This window comes from Heloderma suspectum, chromosome 1 (genome assembly GCF_057233095.1).
Source record: "Heloderma suspectum isolate Gila_16-S chromosome 1, 16-S_ref, whole genome shotgun sequence".
In the NCBI taxonomy this organism is placed as follows: Eukaryota; Metazoa; Chordata; class Lepidosauria; order Squamata; family Helodermatidae; genus Heloderma; species Heloderma suspectum.
The window spans coordinates 412152505-412170497 of NC_139458.1; the positions used below are offsets into that span (position 1 = coordinate 412152505).

Below are 17993 nucleotides of genomic sequence, written 5' to 3' on the forward strand. Positions count from 1 at the left end.
ATCTCCCTTCCCCGTAGGATTCAGTTTAAAGCCCTCCTGATGAAGTTCTTCATGCTGTGGCCAAACACATTCTTCCCAGCCTTTGTGAGGTGCAACCCATCCCTAGCCAACAGCCCATCTTCCAGTAAGTATAGCCCGTGGTCCCAGAATCCAAATCTCTCTCGTCGGCACCACCTTCGTAGCCAGTCATTCACCCGGAGTATTTTTCGTTCCCTTTCTATCCCTCTTCTAACTACTGGAAGGATGGATGAGAAAACTATCTGGGCCCCAAAGTTCTTGAGTTTCCTTCCCAAAGCTTCAAAGTCTGACGTGATCTCTTCGTAGCTCCGCTTGGCGGTATCATTTGTTCCCACATGGATGAGAAGAAAGGGATACCTGTCAGTGGGCTTTATGAGTGCAGGCAACCTTTCAGTCACGTCTCTAATCTGTCCTCCCGGGAGACAACATACCTGGCGAGTCCACGGGTCTTCGCGACATACTTGGGTCTCGATCCCACGCAGCAAGGAGTCTCCCACTACTACCACTCTTCTCTTCTTCTTCTTGTAGGCCTGGGTTTCATCGCCTCTGTTTGACTGACCTTTAGCCTCTTGCTCACTCTCATGCAGGTTCCCCTGTGATTCTTCCTCTGCAGGCTGTCCTCCAGTCTCATCTGCAAGTACCTGGAATCGGTTCCACAGCTCCACCGCTTCCACTGGTGCAGAGTGGCGTCTAGTTCTTCTTCTCCTAACTGTCACCGTTTTCCAAGGAGTATCCTCTACTCCATTTTTCTTCACCTCAGCATTTCCCACTTCTGCCTCATCTTGCTGTTGCTCTTCAAGCTTCTGGTCTGCCCTTTGCTGCTGTAGTTCCCCCATTCTGTCCAAGAACTCTTCGTGTTCTCTTATTCCCCGGAGGGTTGACAGTCGCCGCTCCAGTCCACTTACTTTTTCCTCCAGCAGCGTGATCAACTTGCACTTGTTGCAGGTGTAGGCCATGTTGTTCTCAGGCAAGAAAACAAACATTGCACACACCTTGCAGGTCACCACCACTGGAGAGTCTTGTCCTTCCATAGCCTCTTTTCCCTTTTTGTGTCTAGCTTTGTGATTGTTCTAGACTAGCCTGTGCCTGCTCCTCTACTCAGTAGAGGTTAAAAGCAGAGTCCCACTGGTGTGGAAGTGTGAGTTACAAGACAAATAAATGGGGGGGGGGAAGTTAGTTAAAAAATAAAAAAAATGTTAGGAGCCTCCCCCTTTACCTCCCCTGCCAAACTCCCCTGGCCAACTCCTGTTTGCTCCCTCTGGTCACTCGCTCTGGTCGCTCGCTCTCTGGGAGCTTGCCTGCTTCTGTAGTCCCTGGACCAGCTGGAGCAGCTTGCTCTGCTCTGCTCTGCTCAGCTGGGAGGCGGGAAACAGACTGAAGCTTCCCGCCCAGTCAGCTGCTGGGAGTACTCAGGCCACACCCCTCCAATTCAGTTGGAGCTCTCAGAAGCTCCTGGTGAGCTCACAGCCAGTCAGAAGGATAAAGGGCAGCGCCCTGGGCTTCCTGCAACCCACTTACCTCTTAGCCTCTGTCTCCTTTGTCTCCTTTGTCTCTTCAACCACTCTTCAAATAGGGTTCCACCGCAATACTATAAAACCAGGCCTGGTTCCTCTGCCTCAGCGATTTCCTACTGAGGTACAGATTCAGCTGTACTGACTACTTGGTCTCACTTACCTGCTTTTCTGTTGACCAAACGTCATACTTTCATGTTTCCTAGCCAGACAGCTTCCCTAGTGTGTATGTTCTTGCCTGCAATGACATATAGCCAGTGTACAGTGGTAAGAGTGTTGGACGAGGAACAAATCCCCACTCATCCATGAACCTCATTGGGGTAATCCTAGGCTAGTCATATTCCCCTGCCCTAACGTATCTCACAAGGTTGTGAGGATAAAAGGGGAAGGAGAAGCCAAAACACTGTCCAGGGTTCCTTAGAGGAAGGGTGGGATATATTCTTCTTTCTTCTTTCATCCTGATGCTTATAATATTCAGGCCCAGCTATTTTCATACATTTCAAAAGTGTGGCAAAACTAGGATTAATCTTGCGGGGGGGATTGCAAAGGATTTGTGGGGGGTGGTCTTTAAAGATGAGGTGGCCAAAGATCTATTGTCTACTTAAAAGAAAAAAAAAACCCGCACTTCCTGCCATTTCAAGTAGAGCTTGCCTGGCCTCAGTAGCCCGGTGGTGTTCCTTGGACAGAATGGCCCAATGGGAATGACACTGCATCATAATATAGTGTCATTCCCAGGGACATTTTTGAGGGAAAAGATGGCTATTCCTATTGGCCACCTCATCTTTAAAGGTAAGACCACCGCCCCTGAAAATTCTTAGAATTCACATATCCTGAAAGTTGCCAGAGATTCCCCTCACTTTCGCAGGGGTTGAATGGTCTTGTTAAAGTGTGCTGGGGTTGGGGGGAGGTATACTCAGCCCAACCTTAGCTTGAATGGAGCTGCTATTGAATAGGCAATGTGTGGACTCCAGCTGCCAGTGGCTTCCATTCTTAAGTTTTCAGGAATCATTCTATTTCCTAAACAATTGTAACATGTTTTAGTATTTGGCGAAATAATGTAATAATGTAACTTGCTAGAATCGTTTCCACGAGGGAGGGAGGGAGGGAGGGAGGAAGGGGGAAATCTAATGACACAGTGAACTGAAGTTTAAGGACTTGTTGGAATCAGAAAAAATTTCCTCACGCCCATTTATTTGAGAAAAATAAAACAAGTGGGAGAAATGCCTCTTGGAAAATGCTGATAAGTCTTATCAGCTGTGAATTCTACTTATTGAGGGGCGTGTGTATGATGCCTTTCCTGACTGGGGGGTGGGGGGGTTGAACTGCAAGGGTAGCTCCAAGAGTCTAGGACTGATGGTGACGATGTTGCTTGCCTGCTACACAGCACGGACACACGTCTCAGATTTGGAAGTGGGAAACATATTGTGTGATTTATTCCCTGCTTTGTGGCATTTCAGCTAATCAGGCTGTCTTCGGCGGCCTGACAGGCTGCCCAGCTCTCAAAGTTTTGTTGAGAGCGGGCCAAGATTGTCCTCCAGATTTCTAGCAATCCCCGCTCATGCCCTCTTGCTCGCTACTAAGTGTGTTTTTGTCATGGTGTAATCTAATCCAGCGTCATTAAATTAAAAAGTGGAAAAACAAACAAAAGAAAAGGTGGATTAAGTTCGGTTAGAATCCAGGGGCCAAAAAAAGAAAAGAGTATTCTTTATGCAGACATTCTCAGGCTGGAAACAATACATCAAAGGCACTACCTTTTGTCTGGAATTTACACAGAGTTTCATTCCCCCACTGATGGTATCTTTTCATGTGTAAACACTCAATGGTTCGTGGACAGTCTTGGACCAAAACACAACTGAATAGCACGAATATTTATTCCTCCTTGGAGGAAGCTGTTGGTCATCACTCATAACTTCTTATGAGGACTGCCCAATTCTGTTTCTGACAGTTTACATTTAGGTAGTCTTGGGGGCAATGATAATGCACTCAGCACTTTCTCACAGCTGAAAGGGTGATCAGGGCTCTAAGGAGGCCTGAACCAGCAAAATGTTCAAGAAAGGGCAGTGTACACACAAAGGGGATTCCCCATAGAGCTCAATGGAGTCCTCACCTGCAACTGGGGATGTCTGTCGCTTTGAAATCCAGCCCTTTTGGACTTCCACTGCCCACCTGTCTTGGCTCACATTTGCAGACTGAGACATGGGTTTTTCCTGAAATCCAGGAACTTTTTCTGTGTTTTTTTTATTTGCCCAAATAGAGATTTGCACAAATTGCAGCCACAGTTTGCATAATTTGTGCAACTGCAATTTTCACAAATCTCTGTTTGCACAGTTGCTTTTTTTTAAGGGGAAATCTGCAAACTGGCCTAACTCGATGCAGATCAAGTTGGTCCAGTTCGCGGAAAACAGACCAAAGTCCAGCAGGCCAAACTGAGGGAAGCTTGTTGAGCTCCACCCCCAAATGGACATCCCTACCCGCAACAACCATTGAGTGGATGTGTGTGTGCCACTGCAGTTTGGCACAAGTCATTGCTTACAATGAGAGCCAATTAAGTCGCCAGTGTTGCCCCACTCGTCCCCAAGGCCATGCCCGCAAGCTGCTTGTGCTCTGAGTATGCATCACTGAGCATCTGGGCCTTTAGGTGAATGGGTCTGCTGGACCTCACCATAGGAGCATTAGCAGCACTCCCATTGCAAGAAATGGTTGGTCGCAGCACAGTGTGCTGTTGTTACTCATGTACCTGTCCAAAGTCCAGTGAGGGAGCGGAGTTAAAGGGCTCCATTAAGCTCTATGGGGAATCCCCTCTTTTGCTGGACAGCTCTATGCACATGGGAAGGGATGGATTATACAATTAGTTGAGTGGTCAGTGGGTATTCATCAGAGACAAAGCACCGCCAAAGACCAGAAATACTTTACAGAAGCCATGTGCCAATGAACCAGTGGCATAATGAATGCATGGAGGGGGGAGCGGGGAATGGAATCACATGCCCTCCCCCTCCAGCTTCCATGCATTGATTGGAAGTTGTGCACTGGCCCATGCTGCTATACTCCAATACATGTAGGCTTTGAATGTCAGAGCCTCCAACATTGGAAGATTGCAGACATTGCTGTAAATTCGTATCTATTAGCTATGTGTTTTTTTGTTTTTTTACTCTAGAGTAGGTGCAGGGTCCCCAATCTGGATCTTAAAAGCCCCCCTACCCCCCATGTTAAGATCTCAGTCTGGATCAAGCTCTCTGCACCTCCTCTGGAGTAAAAATTAAAAAGGATGTAGTTGTTAGATATGGATTTAAAGTAATGTCTGTTTTGGCCCTTATGGAGGGTTACTGAAGCAAAGCAAACACTTGAATCAACACTCTATTTAGGCCTGGATGGCTGCAAATGTGCTTACGGTTACTGCATAGCTGATGAATGTACGAAGCGGCTTCACTGAGTCAGACAATTGTCCTGAAGTTTCATGCATTACAATGTGCATGTGGATGTGTGTAGGCTCAATGGATGCATGGTGTTTCAGTCGATATACGGTGGTTGGGGGTGGGACCAGTTACGATCCCATTCCCTCCTTTCCACCCTGCTTGTATGCACAGGACAGTTGGACCCGATGGTCTTGTAGGCCCCTTCCAACCCTATGATTCTGTGATCTATGATCTATGTCTGTTTTCATAATCATTTATATGTTACCGTACACTTGACGTTTACAATTGCAATTAGTTTTGTGATTAAAATTGTTATTAATAATTGTGATTGGACTCCATACCTGTAACATTTAAGCAACATACTATGAGCAACACAATAAACTCCAAGCAGTCCTGGGAACTCTTGAATTGCATAAGCCAAAATAAGAGGAAATGTCACGAGCAAAATAATTGTAGACTAATTCCCATTTGGCATCTCTAAAATGAAAACAAGCAAAGGTTCACCATAAAGCTAGCTGATGCATCTTGAGAAGTAATTAAAGCAAAAATACTATTTCACTTCTTATCTTTTTTACTGTAACACTCCAACACTACTATAATACTATGAATTTGGATTTACCTTAGAAATAGCCTGGAAAACATATTTGATGCTGTCACCATGCCAAAGCAGTCATGCATTGTGACGTATCAAACATTTTTGTTTTGCTTTTTGCAGTCCCAGGCAGGCATCAAAAAGAGGAAGCCTCCAGAACCTCTGGTGGGCTGCATTCAGCTGGGGGGTGGGGAATCTACATGTTGTACAGACCTGACCTGTATGGATAGTGATTGGCTGAATTGCCCTGATGTCAAAGAGGGGTGTGACAGGCAGACGGTATCTGGCTGCCATTGGCTGAACTGCTCAGATTCTACAGATGGGCAAGGCAGGCAAGAAGGGCATAGAGATAGGGTGTCTATGTGTCCAACTTCACAGAAGACAGCCCTCTATTTGAAGGGCCATCCTGTCCAGTTCTGGTATAAAGATAAAGAACCATAAGAACTGTGGCCCGCTGTAGGAGGCAGCCTACATTTTTAATTTTATTTAAAATTAAATAAATTAAAATACATTGTGATATACATAAAATACATAACAATTACTAAAACATTTATAAAGAACATTAATAAAAACATTAAAACCAATACAACACCATCATTACAAACAAACTGGGCAGCACAATCACTCAGGGAAGGCCTGGATAAAGAAATGGCTCTGTAACTGATGCCTAAAGCATGCTACAGTTGGCATTTGAGCAGCCAACTGAGCAGGCAGGCACACAGCTCACCTGGTCACAGTCTTCCCCGCTATGATGAGATGTGCTGTATTTCTATTTAAATTATAATAATTATTTCTAAAGTTGCACCTATACATATAAACGAGCATATACAAAGTTTATGCAAATTGCTGTCCACTTTTCCCCCTCATTTTGAGTGATGCATTTCCGGGGGGGGGGGGGGTCCATAAATGGCCATGCTAGAGAAGGAAGAACCAAGAGCCTAAGAAAGAAGTGGGCACAGATGGAAGAAGATAACCTACCCAAGAAGGCAAGGTGGAGCTTAGTAGAGGAGGGTTGGAACACAAAGAGGTTGAGGAATGGAGGCAAGCGGGAAGAGCCAAAGCTGGAAGTCTGAGTGGGAAGAGCAAACCAGGATAAAATGGGCATAGACGAGAGATGCACATGCCCAGGAAGGCTAAATTTTGCATATTGATTTTAACTAATCAGCCAGATCTATGGCATCAGGCCACGACTGCATTATAAAGTTGTCTTCTTATCAACAATGGACTGTATGCTTCCATGTCTTCACCTCCGTTTATCTTCATCCTGCTGGCTGGCTCTGTTCATCAAACCCTCCTCCTCAGCATTCTTCCCAGATAACTTGATGCTGGCCCTGATCCAGCCGGTGCAGGGGCTCTGATGTGCTCTTGGTCCGGAACTCTCCCGCCCACAGGGGAAGTCCTGTTCATTTCTGCTAAATGCTTAGGCCGTGACCTAAGTGGCTCTAATTCTGTAGGAGGGGGGAAATGCACACGAATGCAAAGAACAATCAGAAAGAAGAGCAGGAATCCAGGGCTTCAGTCCTGCACCTAGTTACCATTCAGGCTTTTAATCCTTCGACTTCAGTGGGACCAAGTGGGCCTCCACATCTGTCTCTAAGAGTGCACTATTTTGTCTCCAAACAAATGTACAGAAAGCAGAACAGAGCCACTTTTAAAGTGAGCATATTCTCTGGTCACCACGGCTTTATCATGCAGAAAAGTAAACTACCAGCTTTGGAGTCTCTTGTTGGAAGCTAGTTAATGGCATTACATAGGTGCAGGACAGTAGCTGCAGAATGATCAGAGTGTGAAACCAGGGATGTCACGAGAGTCCGGCTGGGGCTCAAGGCTTGGCAATTTCTTGCCGACTCAGCCCCCTGGACACCTGTCTGTGGCTTTCCATGCTTGTCTGGTGTGTGCCAAGTCGGGCGAGCACGGGGATCCCCACTTGTCCACGAGCCGCCATTTTGCATAAAAATGGTGGCTCCACTATTTACGTAAGTTGCCATTTGCATGGAACGGCAGCCGTAAACAGACCCACTTATGCAAAATTACAGGCCTAAGTGGTCTAATTAGACCATTTAGGCCTGTAATTTTGTGTGAATGGGGCTATTTATGGCTGCCGTTTTATGCAAATAGCCACATACATAAATAGTGAAGCTGCCATTTTCATGCAAAATAGTGGCTTGTGGGACATGAGGGCACTGGGCACCCACAGACTGTCCGGTAGCTTGCATGACATTCCGAATATGGGTGGGCAGGCGGCGGTGGTCTGGCAAGTAGCACATGAGTTCGCCCATCTGTATGTGAAACAGCTTCACTCATGACATGTCAGAGAAGAGAACCATTTTGTCCATTTTATTTTTTAGGGGTAGGTCTTAAGACGTTTTAAGTGTGTGCTTAAAAATGCAATATGCAAACACAGCAAATATGTGTATCATTCTGGTACACCATGATTGATATCAGCTCCCTGAAGAGAATACATTCAGTGGGAAACCCAGGCTTGCCTTTGCATGAGATGTGAATTGGCCCTAAGTCCTTCCTTGGTCTCGTTCCTGGTCACTGATCTCCCCTGTCCTGTCCCTTTACAGCCCTCCTCTTATCTTTTATGAGCTTCTGTAAAGGCCAGCAGTTCAGTGGTCAGTTCAACACATTGATTGAAAGGAAATAAAGCAGTTAGACGCTCACTTGGATGCACACACGGTTAAGGTAAAGGTAGGAATGGTGCAGAGAGGGCATAGAATAAGAAGTGAGGTGAGGAAGCCTGTCCGACAGGCCACCTGATCCAGGAGATCAAATATTGATTGCAGCCACTGCAATCATGAGTTCAGTCGTTTAAACAGTGTACGCCTATGATAGCTTTCCCATCTGGATGAACCCTTCATGGCGTGCTCCAGAGAGGACTGTTGATAGATTACTTCAAACCTACCTGAATATAAGTCTGAGATGCCATGCAAAAGACTTTCCGCACACAGTATCTGTCAGGAGCAAAGGACATAGCAAGCAGGTACAAAAAGGTAAGTAAGTAGGGGCAATCTCCAAGCAGATTGCTCTTCCCCCAGGTAATGAGTTCCTCTGCTCTCACTGAGGAGCCAGACAGTGTCTTAGGGTTTAAAGTAGAGATGCAGAGCCTCTGGCCCAAATCCAGGCTGCCTGGGGTCCCAGTCCAGCTCTCTGGGGTTGCCCAGCTGGCTCCAACCTCTTTCCACAACCACCAGTCGTTTGGTTTCCTGGCTTTTGTGCAATTCTTCCCCCATTCTGAAAAGCTGAAATGGCTCTCTTAAGGCTCAGTTACTGGAAATAAGAGCTTTAGGCCAAATGTGGCCGGTCTTTTGGTCCCGCCCCTTCTGCATTTGGCCCCACCCACCACTGGAATTTGGCCCCCAAGAACTTTTCTGAAATGGAATTTGGCCGTTTCCTGGTCCTCTAAAGCAGAGGTTCAGCACCCCAGCTTTAAAGGACCAGGAACACTATTGGCCCACTTGTGTCACTTGATGATTGCTGAATCTTAAAATGCAGTAGCACCCTCTGGTCAAATGCAGTGGGGTCTCCTAAGTCACTGCAGATGCTAGTACAACAGCAGGAGTAGCAGCCTCTTCTTCTGGCAAGCAGATATGGTAGGGCAGAGGCAGAGACAAGTAAGTTTGGTTGCTGGAGTCCCTGGTTCAAGATTCTCCCCCCCCCCACTTACTGTACCTACTTAACATGACCGGTTCACCACAAGGGGGAATTTCAAATGGCTCTTCCACCTGTCCAAGGGTTTTATTGGTGCTAAAGCCTGAATGAGGCTTTGGACCACTCCAGCACCCTGAAAATGTTATGCAGGTGCAGATAGGTTTGAAGTAGCATGTCAACAATCCCTTTTGGCTCCCACCATTTTCTCCACATTAGGGGCTAGATGAAATGGACGGAAAACGCCATGCGATTTCAAATGGCTTATGAAAATTGTTCTGGTGGATTGCACATCTGCTAAACGCTTCCTTGAACAGTTAAAAGTAAATACAGTTATTCTAAAGCAATGTTTGTCATTTTTCTAACTTCCTTTAATTTATCTTTGATTACAGCAATTTGCCACTCTTCATTAGCTAAATCCATGTGTTCGATTGTTTCTTCCATTTCTGGATGCAAACCCTAATTTCCTAATGTGCCACGTACATACAGTAGTGTCTTTGTGCAACCTGGAAAAAAAAAAAAAACCCAGCTAAATGGCCCTCTTTTCATGAATTTCAGGACCGCCTCTTTTTCGTCATGGAATATGTCAATGGTGGAGACCTGATGTTTCAGATTCAACGCTCACGCAAATTTGACGAGCCTCGCTCCCGATTCTATGCAGCAGAGGTCACATCGGCACTCATGTTTCTCCACCAACATGGCGTCATCTACAGGTACTTTCTTTGCAGGGCTGAAATAAAGAATTCTTGAGTCTCTTGGTTTGCTATTGGCTGAAATCCAAGGTCTCTTAGCAACTGGATTGGCTATTTGTTTCTGCGTGCTTACATAGAACTTTTTTTTCTTTCTTTTTTGGGGGGAGGGTGGAACTGTTTATCATTCTGAATGTTAACATCTGAATCGTCTCTGCAGCCATTGCCAGCTGTGGGTGCCAGTTTTGTATTATAAGACAAGCAAAGCTTTTTTAAAAACCTTGGCACACTGTGACCCAGAGTTGACTTTGGTTGCAGATCAGTGCAATCTCTTCAATTTTCTCCCTCTGCCATAGATTTCCTCTCATTTTTGAACTCCCTGCCACTTCCTGAGTTTGTTTGTCCCAGTTGTCTCCAGTCTGATAGAGCTGGGATAATCGTTTTGCGAGGTTTTTGTACATGATGCCCTTTCCTCTTGACTATGAGGGTAAAGACTCAACCGCTAACAGGAAGCAGCACTTTGAAGACAACTTGAATTTGCTCCTTGCTGCCCCAGTTCACCATCGGAACAATAACAAAAGCTAAATTGCTAATCTTTCGTTAGGTCGTGAAGAATGCACCCGGGGATAAATATTTATTATTAGAAACAAGGAATCACTTGAGAAATTTTCACCTACTATCTCTCTGTTTATGAAGGCCTTTATCTTGTCGTTTCACCCTTCCTCTCCTTTTTTTTTTCTTTTCCCTTTTCAAAACAAAAAACAAAATTTGGCAGCTTTTCACTACTTCAGATAAATCTTGGCAGACATATACAGAATGCACTGCAGTTCGGGAAGTTGGCGATGGGATCATTTCTCTTTCATGAAGTACTCGAAGGGTGCAGTCCACAAAGCACTATTCACACTTTACGTGGCAATGGGGTTTGCCGCAGAAAAACCAGAGATTGGGCCGGCAAGCACCGGAAACCATGAAACAGTAGGGGAGGGAGTGTGTGTGTGTGTGTGTGTGTGTGAGCACACAGGGACATGCAGTGGATGTAGGGTGTCCACTTACGAATTGCCAAAAAGAGGAAACGCATCACCAAAATAGAGGACAAAAGAGGACAGTGGTTTGCATAAAATTTGCATATGCTAAGTTTTATGTATAGATGCACATTTTGAAATTATTATTATGATTTCAATAGAAATACAGTACATATTGATTTCAATAGAAATACAGTACAATACAGTCTTCATAGTGGGGATGACTGTGACCAGGTAGGTTGCGTGCCTACTTGTTCAGTCTGCTGTCCAGGTGCAAACTGTTGATGGGCAGCCGTTCTTGTGGACTGTTGACTGGAGCGATTCTGTTGTTACAACAGCTTCACTAGGAACCAGTATGTTTCCAGGCAGAATTCAAGTGCTGCTAATCACCTATAAAGCCCTATACAGCTTGGGACCAGGCTACCTGAAAGACCGTCTTCTCCCATACGAGCCTGCCTGGTTCTTAAGATCTTCTGGAGAGGTCCTTCTTTCAAGACCACTGCCTTCACAGGCACATGTGGCGATAACCCAAGAGAGGGCCTTTTCGGTGGCCACTCCCAGGCGATGGAACTCCCTCCCAAGGGAGGCTGTGTTTGCTTCCTCTTTGCCATCCTTCTGCTGGCAGGCTAAAACTGCTTTATTTAAGAAAGCCTTTAGCCTGTATGTGGATCTGTTCCATTGGGTACTGTTTTTAATATATATATTTCTGTAATTGTTATGTTTTTTCTGCATTTTAATGTATTGTTTTATTGTTTTAATCAATGCTGATAGTTTCTGTAAGCCGCCTTGAATGCCAGCTTTGGGTCAAAAGGTGAAGTACAAATAAAATAAATAAATAAATAGTTATTTTTATTTAAACTGGAATTGGACCAGTTTGGATGATCCTCTGAAAGAGAGGACACGTGGCTACCCTAAGTGGATGTGGCTTCCTAGCCATGTCCGTTCCATGTCTGCAAGCATGCTTTTCCACTTTGCACTTCATAGTGCTTGCCACTGCAAACACCACTATCTACTGGGACTGTTCCCTACCCATCCTCCTCCCTCCAGCGAAGGAGGGCGGGGCATTTCTGTGACCTTTGTGAGCTTCCCACAAAGGCCACAATGTGTTTGCAGAGCAGGCAGGGTCCTTTCCTTTGGAAGAGGTAGCAGTCTTCTTAATTTTTTATTTTTAACTTGAGACAAAGGAAAACTGCTGCACTCAGCAGCTGGATGCCTGTTCGTTAAAATCACTTAGAAGAATGGAGCTGGGAACATCGTTATGTGATGACAGAGTGTGGTTCTCAGTGACATGGCACAGAAAAAAAGATGGCTGCCCCATACATTGTCGCTGGGAACCATGCTATGACATTCTGCGCAATGTCGCTGGGAACCATGCTATGTTGGGATCCATTTCAGCAATACAAAGATGGAACCAACTACCTAGGGAGGTGGTAGGCTCTCCCACACTGGAGGCATTCAAGATGAAGCTGGACAGCCATCTGTCAGGGATGCTCTGACATGGATTCCTGCATTGAGCAGGGGGCTGGACTCGATGGTCTTATAGGCCCCTTCCAACCCTACTATTCTATGATTCTGTGTCACCATGTAGTGATGTTCCCGAGGCTTTTCTTAAGAGTGATTTGCTGAGTGCAGCAGTTTGCCTGTGTTACAACTAAAATAAAAGGATTTTAAAAGTGGATACCACTTAACCACGTTGTCAGAAAGCAAGTTCCTCACAAACTGGGGATGTACAAGAATTTTGTTTCAGTTTGCAAATCACTTGAAAATGCCCCATTCGCAATCCTGAACATGAACAGGAGCACACGTTCTCTGAAAATGTTTGCGAATTCCCAAACATGTGTTCACATTCAAAAAAAGTGCACTTTTTAAAAAGGCACATTTTTTAAAAATACACATTTTAATGCATGCTTTGAAGTGTGCATCTTTAAAAGTCTGCATTGTAAAAGTGCAGATTCCTGTAAAAATGCACACTTTGTACAATGCACATTGTAAAAATGTGAATTGTTAAGCTTTAGTCAATGGAGGAAAAGTGTGCACTTTTAAACAAATGCACAGTTTTCCCATTCAAAATGCACAATTTTCCCATTCAAATGAGCCAAAAAAGGTCACAAGAGCAGGAGCAAGCTGAACTGAGGTTTGAAGTGAAGGGTGGGAGACCTTGCAGCTGAAGGATGTTGGCTGGAACACAAGTGGAGAAAGATTAATGCTGAATTTGAGCGAACACTGGGTTGAGCTCACTATTGAGCCTAGTGTCTGGTGGTGATTGTGGCAAAGAAGTTATTTTCCACCTCCATTGCATCTTCACGGTATCGTCCAGCAGAGCTGTTTCTGGTGGTGAAGGGGTTATTACAGTCCAACCCTGAGAAATTGTTTGTCACACGCTCAGTAGCTTGCTGTGATAAATTTGCACGAATCTTTGAAGACCACTCATGTTCAGCATGATGGACTCCTCTATTAGTGTGGTTCCACTAATGGACGTATCCTGAGCACCGTCTGGTTCAGTTGTATCAGATGAGTTTCAGTTGTTGAGGCATGAGGATGCAGATAAGGTGCTTGGTTAGATTAGTCTGACCAACCACTCATATGCTCAACCCTTGCCCATCTTGGCTTGTTACATCTAAGAAGGAGGAGATGGCCAGTTGGCTCCAGGAGGTTGTAAATTTTTCCTTGACAGAGGGGGTGGGTGGTACCAGCCTCCTTAAAAGAGGCGGTAATCAGGCCGCTCCTGAAGAAACCTAAATTTGACACAGAAGTGGAGAACACCTATCGACCAGTCACTAACATCCCCTTCTTGGGCAAGGTGCTCAAGTGTGTGGTTGCTGATCAACTCCAGATATTCTTGGATGAAGTTGATTTTCTAGATCCATTCCAATCTGGCTTTAGGCCAGTTTTGGGACATAAACTGCCTTGGTCACCCTGTGGGATGACCTTTCCCAAGAGAGAGACAGAGGGAGTGCGGTTCTATTGGTTCTCTTGGACTTCTCAGTGGCTTTTGATGCTACAGTATCCTTCTGGAGCGGCTATCTGGGTTGGAAGAAGGGGGACTGAGTTATAGTAGTCCCATTCCTATTTTGATGGTCACTTCCAGAAGGTGGTGCTGGGGAGTTATTGCTCTGTTCTATGGCAATTATATCACAGGGTTCCACAGGGCACAATTTTATCTGCCATGCTATTTAACATCTACATGAAACTGCTGGGGGAGGTTATCTAGGGATGTGGACTGAGGTGCTGCTTTAGTATGCAAAGGGTGATTTTGCAAGTACAAATATTTTTTTAAATAAATAAATGGGGAAACATTCAACCATGCACATACCCCCACAGTCTGAAGTGGTATAGCCCAAGACATTTTACCAGCCCAATTCTTGTTTGTGTGAAACAGGCTTAAGGACCGACCTAGATGTGATGCGGGGCAGGCGGGCAGGCAGGGGAATCTGTGATTGGCTGTCCCAGTGTTTGCTTCTTACAGCCCACCAACCATGTATGGTGGCTCACTAGAGGTGTGACAAAGCTGTTTTTGCCATCTTCCTGGTCCTGCAGAAGCAGTGGGCTTGTCGAGCCCCTGGCATGGGTGATGGGTTGCATTCATTTGGTGGCTCACAAATTATGCCAGTCTTTTCTATGTAGCCACTGGCTTTCTTTTTTCCAGTGCTAATGAGTAACCACCTTTTAGACGTCCAGTTTTATCCTCAGTTTACCCAGTTCAAAGGGTCAGTTCATTTGCAGTTTAGCATAAGGGCTCTAAGTTCATGTCATCTTTTGGCTGGCACAGTCACGGAACTCATTTACATTCGCTTTAGATAAAACCTATTCAAATGCAAGAGTGGCCTTATCTGATCCCTGTGGTTGTGATGAAACAAAAGTCACATTATCAGTTCACATAAATATTATTTTCATAGAAAGATACATTGTTATATCAAAGCCCATCCTGTCCCAGTGTAACGCCCTTTGCTTTCTCATACTGCCTTTAAAGTGCTGCTATTAGCAGTATTAGTATTATTACATGATTAGCTTCTTAAGCTAACTGCCCTGCTACAGAATGCATGGACTGAACATTTTGTTGGTATGCAGGCATTACACAACAGAGACCTAGCACAGCTGTAACATTTCCCAGTTTCTTAACTTTGTTCACCCTTCACCATGTTTACTTAACCATGTATTAATAATTTTCAGTGTTAACCATGGTGTAGCATTACACATTTATTTTTGTTTGTTTGTTTGTTTGTTCCTCAGCCAAAAAGGCTCCTGGAGGGCTTACCTATAATCAGTAAAACAAGACATCTCCAGCCCACAGGCTTACAATCTAAAACGACATGACACACAAGGAAAAAGGGATGGGAAAGAAAGAGGGTGGGGAAGTAGCCTTTCAATAGGTCTGGTGGAATGGCTCCACTACCCCTGTCATCTCCCTCAGTACAGCCTACTGGAATAGCTGCTGGTGGCAACAGTTGAGGGAGAATGAGCCCTCACAGGGGCTTGCTCCACTGCTCGCACTAATCATGATTAGCTTTAAGCCGGAGTTAGAAACTAGTGTTTGAAGGTGATTTGCAAACCTTGGACAAAGGGAACCATGGTTAGCATTAACTTTAGGGCAGATACAACACTACAACCATGATTAATGTGGAAAACAGAAAGGACAGAGCAGGGCAGGGGGGAGCCTTCAAAGCTCCCCTTTTTAGGATGGAACACTGGGCAGCCTGCTGCCTGAGGAGAGGGAGGTTTGAAGGTGCAGATCAGGCTGGTGGACAGCAGACCCAATCTGTGTGCCCTTCCTTAAAGAGGGCATTGTGCAAAAAGCAAAATAGACGCCACAAAAACCTGGCAGCCCCCACTTGCAGCTGTCATTTCCCCCACTGCGGTGCCCCAAACTGACACAAGGTCTGGGGCATTGTGGCATAAGCAAAATAGCTCAGTTCTCGGGGAGCGGCAAGCAAACATCTGTTTGGTGGGCCCTGCCAGGTTATTTAAGCCCCAGCAGCTACCTGAGGATGCCATGTGTTGTTAGCGAGCAAGGAAGACAGGCAGTGGATTGGAGCACACACACCTGAGTGTCAGACACAATCTCATTATGCATGGGAGAACCAGCAATTTTCGAGCTCACCCAAGTTCTCCGAAAATCACTTCAAAGCTGGTTTCAACCCGCTCCCATTTTTGCTTTGACCTGTTTTTTGGCTCATTCAAACCGGAATGGGGAAAAAACACATTTCTCTGTATATTTTTCAAAAGCGCAAACCTTTTCCCCTTTGACTAAAGCATGAAAATGTAAATGGTTTTGAAAAATGCACATTTGTTTTAATGTGATTGCAAATTCATGAATTTGCAAACATTTCCTGAAAAACAAGTGCTCCTGCTCGCGTTCATATTCCAGATTGCAAATGGGTCATGTCGCATGATTTACAAAGAGAAACAAAATTGTAATACTCCCTACATGTCATCTCGCCTGGTGAGATGTGGCTGGGGTGGCATCTAAATGAGGTCCTTCCCATTTGACAGCATGCAGCCCGTTCTGAACTACATTGCCCTTACCTTTGTGTGAAGTGCCTGTTGGAAAAGCAGAATTCATTTCATTGCAAGGACTTCAAGAATATCCCTTCCTTAACATTCACCTGTACAATGTTGCATCATGTAAGTAGAGCCTTGACCTTAACATTCGGAGAATAGTGTGGATCTTTTGTTAAAATGAGAAAGGGAGAGACAGTCGGAGGCTGCCAAGAAACAGGCCAAGTTTACATTCCTGAGAGGGCAGCCGTTTTCCTGTGGAGCCCTTAGGAAGGGGACCAGTGCTTTCTGTCCGATAACAACAGCAAACTAATTCTGCTGAGAGGAAGTATGGAAACAGTATTTTATCTTCTGTTTTAAACATCAATTATTTTAGATTATTTGGTGGTTATATTTACTTTCTTAACAAGAAAGAAAAAAAACAAGCCTGTTTATCTTGCTGAGTTGAAAAATATAGATGTTATTATGTACAAGAAAGGTAGAAGCACACAAATCCTCATATATAAACATGGATCTCCTCTACAGCATGTGACGGGAATGAATTATTGGTTCCCTTTTATAAGTGAACAAGGAGTGCCTGGTAGAGGCCATTTAGGGAGCCAAAGGAGCAAAAATCCTTCCATGGTAGGATGTAGTGACATGCTCTTTAAAAGGCTTTTGGAAGTATTAGCCAGAATATGTATTTCCTATATCCCAGAAACCATATTTTTGTCAAAAATTAGGATGATTTATTCTCACAGTTCAAGCTCATTATGCTCATACAAGTCTAAAATTCAAGTGGATTTTAATCAAAAGTTTGGGTTTTAACTTTTAAAGTTCTGTACAGCCTAAGACTCCGGTATTCATGAAAGATAAGGCTATCAATGGCTGCTAGTCATGATGGCTATATGCTACCTCCAGGATCAGAGGCAGTATGCCTGTATATGCCAGTTGCTGGGGAAAATGGGCAGGAGGGTGCTATTGCACTCATGTCCTACTTGTGGACTTCCCACAGGAATCTGGTTGCCCACTCTGTGGACAGATTGCTGGACTAGATGGACCTTGGTCTGATCCAGCAGGGCAATCCTTATATTCTTATCTAATGAACCACCTATTCCCACATGAATCTCTATAGTTGTTGAGATCATGATCAGAGTCTAGCGACATGTGAGAAATGTGCTCCATCAAGCTTTTTTTACGGATTTACCCAATGTATACCTCTCAATTCATATATTTCTAGGCTTGCAATGTGTTCTGCAAAACAAAAACAAGAAAAGAAAAAGCATTCAACAACATGCACACATTTGAAAAAATGTGCAAAATGTGTGCAGACACACTTTACTCAATGGGCTCATGTGTCCAAAAATGTTTCAGATCATGTGTGATGATTTGGAACACCTATATTTCTGGTCAGGGACTAATTTCTGGTTATTGTGTTATAAGAATCAATGTAGTTAGAGTTAGCTGATTATCATGCTGCTGTCTCTCATTTTTTGCTGTCTCATTTTTTGCTGTCTCATTTTAGTGTCTCTCTTTATTTTTTCTCTTGAGCTAACATTTGTTGTTGCAAGCTGAAATTATATATATTGTGATATTATTTATTATTGTAGTGTTGCATTATG

General features: G+C 44.6%; 1 protein-coding gene across 8 annotated transcripts in view; it reads left to right on the forward strand.

Annotated features, from left to right (window-relative positions):
* The window catches only part of PRKCE (protein kinase C epsilon), a 498772-nt gene that overhangs the window by 421278 nt on the left and 59501 nt on the right, over positions 1-17993 (forward strand). For 7 of the 8 annotated variants that reach the window (XM_084828974.1, XM_084828976.1, XM_084828977.1 and 4 more), the window contains one exon: positions 9744-9898. In XM_084828974.1, the coding sequence (XP_084685100.1) occupies positions 9744-9898 (155 nt within the window). Of the gene's footprint in view, positions 1-9743; positions 9899-10649; positions 17910-17993 lie in introns of those variants that run through there. The other variant, XM_084828982.1, reaches the window with a different exon arrangement.